Here is a 5,921-nt window from a genome sequence, read left to right as displayed (position 1 = left end):
AAAATGCTTTTAGAAGGAGTTGCAAAAAAAAAAAAAAAAAAAGCAACCAAACAAAAAAAACAAAAACAAAAACAACATCCCATTAAAAACATAAAAAGGGAATATAAGGTACAAAAGAATTAACCAAAAGGAAGTGGGAATTAACCCCCCCCCAGTATATTTACTAACAGTAACCAAAAAATAAAATACAGCACTAATTTTAAAGAAAGAAAAAAAACCTTATAAAATGACTCCTTTGTACAGAGTTGTTCCTTATTTTAAGTACTATGCACAGTTTAGATTATTTTAAAGAGGACTACACACACAGGAAACAGATCATTAAGCCCAAATAACATAAATTGCTCAAACAAATTAAAGAAAAACGTTTAATTATGACAGGACAGAACATAAAATTCTGATTTGATAAAATTTGTTTAGAGTATGTCAAACAACACTTCACAATGTCCCAATATGAAAGGACAGATTTTGTATTTATAAGAAATTAGGCAGCTGAACATTTGGGGGAAGGAAAAAAAATTTGAAGGTGATCAAATTAAGGACATGAGAACAGCCATACTGGGTCCAGCATCTTGTCTTTTACAATGGCAAGCAGCAAATATGTTAGAGAAGTGGACTGCCTAAATTTCAAATTCCTATTATACTAATTTGTTGCATATTTCCTACACTTAAACTGTGAAAAACTGACTGGCGTTCAGATTATACATAAATACTAACCTTAAATGCCCTTGGTGTGACATAGCTGTATTTTCCTGACCACATTTGCTTGATGAGTTCTGCATAAGATTTTGCAATTTCACCTCTCATTCCTAAAGGATTGTCAAAGTTCAGTTCTTCCTGATACTTATCATTGAGGAAGTATTCTGTAAGTGGAGGGGTGTTGCTCAGACACTGTGAATGGAAACATTATATTAACTTAAGATACAACCAAAGAGTTATTTTAACAAGCTATGTAAAAATGCTCAATCTTTAAAGCAACCATTTTTCTGTAAGTTAAATACAAATATTTTATTGTTGAATTTGACTGAATTGTAATATCTGCAGGGAACAGTACAGCATACTGTTAAGATACCTACAATTCCTACACAGACAAACCAGTTTAAAATCAATACCAGTTGCTCTAGTGGCAGCTGTCATCACAAATACTAAGAATGGGCTTTGAAAAGTTTCACAGTTAGAATACAGGAAACAACCTGTATGTTCCAAGAACAAGCCTAACTAAAGCTTAAATACTGCTGTCAACCAACCCCAGAAAAACACGTTGCAAAATATTTAGCTATAACCTCATATAAAAAAAAATGAAAAGGCCAATACTAACTAGCTTATTTATCCCAACTACAGAAAAGGCCAATACTAACTAGCTTATTTACACCAAAGAATTAAGGCTATTTTGACATGCCCATTAATACAGGTAAGAATTTTGTCATTACTTCTCTAGGTTTTAGATGGGTATTTAGGCAAATTATATTTGGACTTGAATATAATTTGGCTCCAGGGGCCCAACATTATGGCCAATGGTTTTATTCAAAACGAAAAGAAAATCTGCCCAAATATCCACTGAAAAAACAGAGACATAGCTTCCCACTGTACTTCTCATTGGATGTTTATTGTCTTTCCTTTAATCAGTTTGCTTCAAAATGCTGGCCTTTGATTTATATCCACTGTGCCATTTAAGCCCTGGTCATTAAATGTAAACATTTCTGGTGCTTTACAAAACACAGTTTATTTCAATGGGGTTTGTATCAGATTTTAATTCTAACCTGGAATCCCCTGTAGATTACATAAACAGCTCACAAAATACTCAAAGACTTTATATGATGTCACATGTCCAGTGAGCAAGCATGAATTAATTCCTCTAACACCAATTATAGAGATATCAAAACATAATCACTGAGACACCATTTATAAACTCCTTAACATTCAGTTTTTTCCTTCAACTGGCTCAACACCATCTTCACACTGTTTTCATATATTTAATCCCTATACCACTTTCTAAGACTTCTGCCTCGTCAGCTCAAAGATAACCCACATGTCATATCATTCCACTTCCCAGACCAAAAGAAAAGGAGTAATATTATCTCCTTTATGCTGTAACAGATTTTCTGTATTCCCCTTATAAGCAGCAGGAAAGAATGCCATAAACAATAAAGCATGATGAGAAGGGCAGAAGGGGAGAAGTACACTATTACAGAAGAACACTAAAAAGGAAAGGTGGAGAAACAAATCCAGTCCAACAACTGTTCTCTCTCCTTTCATACTTATTCTAATTTGAGACATACCAGAAAATTGTTGGAAGTTTCCTATGTGCATTCTTAGATTAATAAAGCATGCCATTTTTTTCTTTTCTCCACCTAATTTTGTAGCTACAAGTTTTGAATTAGCAAAAAGAGTTCCTATTAAAATTATTATGAAAAATATATATATTTAAATTATTCAATTTAACTAGCCAAAAGTTTCCTATTTAGCTTGGTCCTTAAGTAATTACAATTTCACAATAGGATTTGATAAACATATGCTTCTTAAAGTGATTAGAAACTGACGTCTACCTAAACTTAATATTACCATGAAAAAAAAGATGGTTGCATACTGCAGCCAACTGAGAAGGAAGTCTACATTCTGCATTTGCTCCCTTATTAGTATGTTAACAACAGAGCAGTACCTGGGTCTCCAAAAAAAGCTAGAATGCATATTATAATATAAATATAATTAGGGCAAAATAAGAACAGAGGTAAATTCTATAAAAGCAGCAGATGTTAGATGAAGTAGCTAAATAAAAATAGGCACCTAGTTACAAATAAAAGCTAAGAAAATAGTTTCATTAGACTTACAGATACTCCCATTCCTCTGCACCCCCCTCCCAAAAAAAAACAAGGCTGAGGGCAACTTACAATAAGAAAGAAAAACAATGGTAGGAACAGAATAAAATATTAAAATGAAAACAAAACACTTTTCCCTCCCACTCTGGGGGGAGGTGAGGGAAGAAAAAGTAAATATATAAATAAAAATCAACCAAACAAACCAAAAATAACAAACATAAAGAAATCCAGCCCCCATCCAACTTCTGCCTCTGATCAAAGAAACCATATCCACTCTGCCGAACTCAAGCTTGCTTCCCAAACCCTATTCAATATCTCCATAAAAGAAAACAAGCATTTCCCCATGTCTACCCACTTCCATGTAGGGTTATAACTACTAGTCTCCAGACCAAGGAAAGGAAACCATGTATACAATGCTTAGAGAGCAGAGTCTAAAAACGATAAGGGGCTACCTACCTACCCACATATAAAATGATTAAATGACAAAGGCACAATGTGTAGTGAAATGGTTTTTTGATATTAAAGGTATTATTTCTTGGAAGAGTTAGTTATAGATTATATGAGGGGGAAAAAGCTTAATTTAGTCTTAATTTACCACAGAACCTAATTCGGGAAGTGAATAGAGCCCTCCATTAAAGATATGACAGGATCTGATCCGGGACCCCAACAATCACACTTCCTGCCACGCTACATGTGCATGGCAAGAGGTGTGATTGTGGGATTGGGGATCAGATCCAAATTGTGCCTTATTGCCAGTGTAGGAGCCCGGCAGGGAGCAAGTTGAGTGGCCCAGCTTGAAGCGTCAGTCAGCACCCGGCCTGGCCACATTCAATTTAAGGTGCAATAGGAACCAACCACAAAGTTATTACAATATTTTAAGTTATAACTTTGTGGCTCTTCCCTATTTTATCACACCATTAACTGCATTGCTGGGTTACTACCAAAGATATGATTAAATGGTTAATCATGTTTTAAGTGTAATGTCTGCCAGAGGCCTAAAGTGAAGGATCAAGTATCAATTACTGATACTAAGCTTTAGAAAAAGATATTTCAGTATAAAAGGTTAATTAAAAAGAACCTACAAGTTCAAAAGGAAACAGAAACCTTAGACAAAACAGATTAAATTTAAAGAATATGTATATGACCAAACAAACAAACAAAAAAAAATAGAAAGGCAAATATAAAACCAAAACGGTTAGAAGGCATAACTTACAAGGCTATTCAAGCCAAGCAGAAATCCCTCAAAATTTGCTAACAACAGAATAGCCAGATGATGATAAGTGTGAGATATAATGTAATTTAGAATTCCAAGAGGACCCTGAAAAAATTCTTATACAGACACTGAGTAGTTAGGGAAGCAGAGGCTAAATAGTATAATGAATCAAATACTGGCTACAGAGAAAGCAAGGAAACTGGATTAACTGGTCAATTCTCAAGGCAAAATGTTACCCATGGGGTGATTCCAGGTTTGGGATTAGGTTCCATGTGTTTCATTGTATTACATAAAAAAGGGACGAGTACTGAGGTAGCAAAGTCTGCATACGATCATTATTTAGGTTAATCAGGACCAAAAATCATGAAGACCTTCTGAAAAAATGACAAGAAAGGTGAATGGGCAACATGTTGGCCAATATTATTGCTGTATCATTATACTAATGTATACTTGTTAAACTTATACATGTTTAAACTAATCAGACCTTAAATGATTCCAAGTTAAGGGTAACAACTCAAGAAAGTGATCTGGGCATTACCACAGGCAGCTCAATGAATATCTCTATTCAATATGTAACTGCAATCAAGGAGGTAGGCAAGACATTTAGCTGCAAAAGGGGCTGAATGCTGAATACAGATAGTTATAATACCTTTCTATAAAAATCAATGCAGCAGCCTTATCTGGAATAATTTGTTGAGTACTATCATAGCATTCTGAACATGAAAAGGGGGGAATATGATCAAATGAATGGTATGGAGAAGGTAGTACAAGCACTAGTGATGTTGTAGCCATGCTACTCCAGAACTTGTGTGACAGTTAAGGATTTCTTAGAGTGATATCTTTTATTGGACCAACTCTGTAGTTGGGATAAAGTTAGACAACCTTTCAAATACAAGACATTCATAAGAATGGAGAAGATAGGGATCAGAGATTTTACAGCTAGAACAACAAAAAAAGAGGAAATACGGTTTTGTAATTTTCCGTATGTAATTGAGCCACATAACTTGGAAGTCAAGGTTTTGCAGTGGCATGCCAGATCAACCTGGCTTGGTTCTGTCTGAGGCAGGCTGGTGCTTCTTGACCTTTGATCCTGCTGCTACTTCCCCCTGACACCGGATTTTGCAAAGCCTGCTTCTCCTATGGCTGCATGGTGCAGGTGGCTGCAGGGAGGTTTCATCTTTGTCACACGGCTGGGCAGCAAGGGGAAGCAGTGGCAGGAAGAAGCTGGGCTGGAAGCTCTGTGGGCCAGATCCAAGGGTTTCATAGGCTGCATGGTACCAACTCCTGAATTTACTCCATGTCATAATGAACGGGGCCAAGAAGTTGAGACTGAAAAAGGGGGTGAATAATTCTAATAGTATAAAAGCCTTAGTCTGTCTGTCTGTAACGCTTTATTCCAACTCTAATCACAATGTTTACTAAAACAACCAATCAGAGTGCTCTTCACAGACAGAAGTGCCGCCATGACAGTGGGGACTGAGGGGCTGGAGCAGGGGAGTGACGCTGTGCCCCCCCAGTCTCCGCTGTCATGGCAGTGCCATCCCCCAGCAAGGCGGAAGCAGGGGGAGGCAAAACAGCGGTGCTGGCCTTGCCCCCCCCCAGCTGTCCCCCTCTGCCTCCAAGGACCAGGGTCATGGGGGGGGGGGCAAGTCCAGCACCACTGGCCTCACCACCCCTGTTCTAGCTGCTCAGTCCCCGCTGCCATGGCAGCGCTGTCCCCACCATCCCCCAGCAGGGCTGGAGCAGGCAGGCGAGGGCAGCAGCACTGGCCTCGTCCCCCTTCTGGGCCCTGCTCCTTGGGGACAGAATGGGATAAAGAGGAGGGGAATGGGGCTGGACGAGAAGCGGGGGGCAGGGCCGAAGTAGGTGGGCAGGGGGGAGGAGGGGCCCACCAA

General features: G+C 38.1%; 1 protein-coding gene across 4 annotated transcripts in view; it reads right to left on the bottom strand.

Annotated features, from left to right (window-relative positions):
* The window catches only part of USP15 (ubiquitin specific peptidase 15), a 135,411-nt gene that overhangs the window by 23,814 nt on the left and 105,676 nt on the right, over nt 1-5,921 (bottom strand). For all 4 annotated transcript variants that reach the window (XM_019514638.1, XM_019514640.1, XM_019514637.1 and 1 more), the window contains one exon: nt 715-888. In XM_019514638.1, coding sequence (XP_019370183.1) covers nt 715-888 — 174 coding nt within the window. The remainder of the gene's footprint in view (nt 1-714; nt 889-5,921) is intronic.

Source organism: Gavialis gangeticus, unplaced genomic scaffold (genome assembly GCF_001723915.1).
Source record: "Gavialis gangeticus isolate Ggan-Ray unplaced genomic scaffold, GavGan_comp1, whole genome shotgun sequence".
Taxonomy (NCBI): Eukaryota; Metazoa; Chordata; order Crocodylia; family Gavialidae; genus Gavialis; species Gavialis gangeticus.
This window is presented reverse-complemented; position numbering and strand designations above follow the sequence as displayed.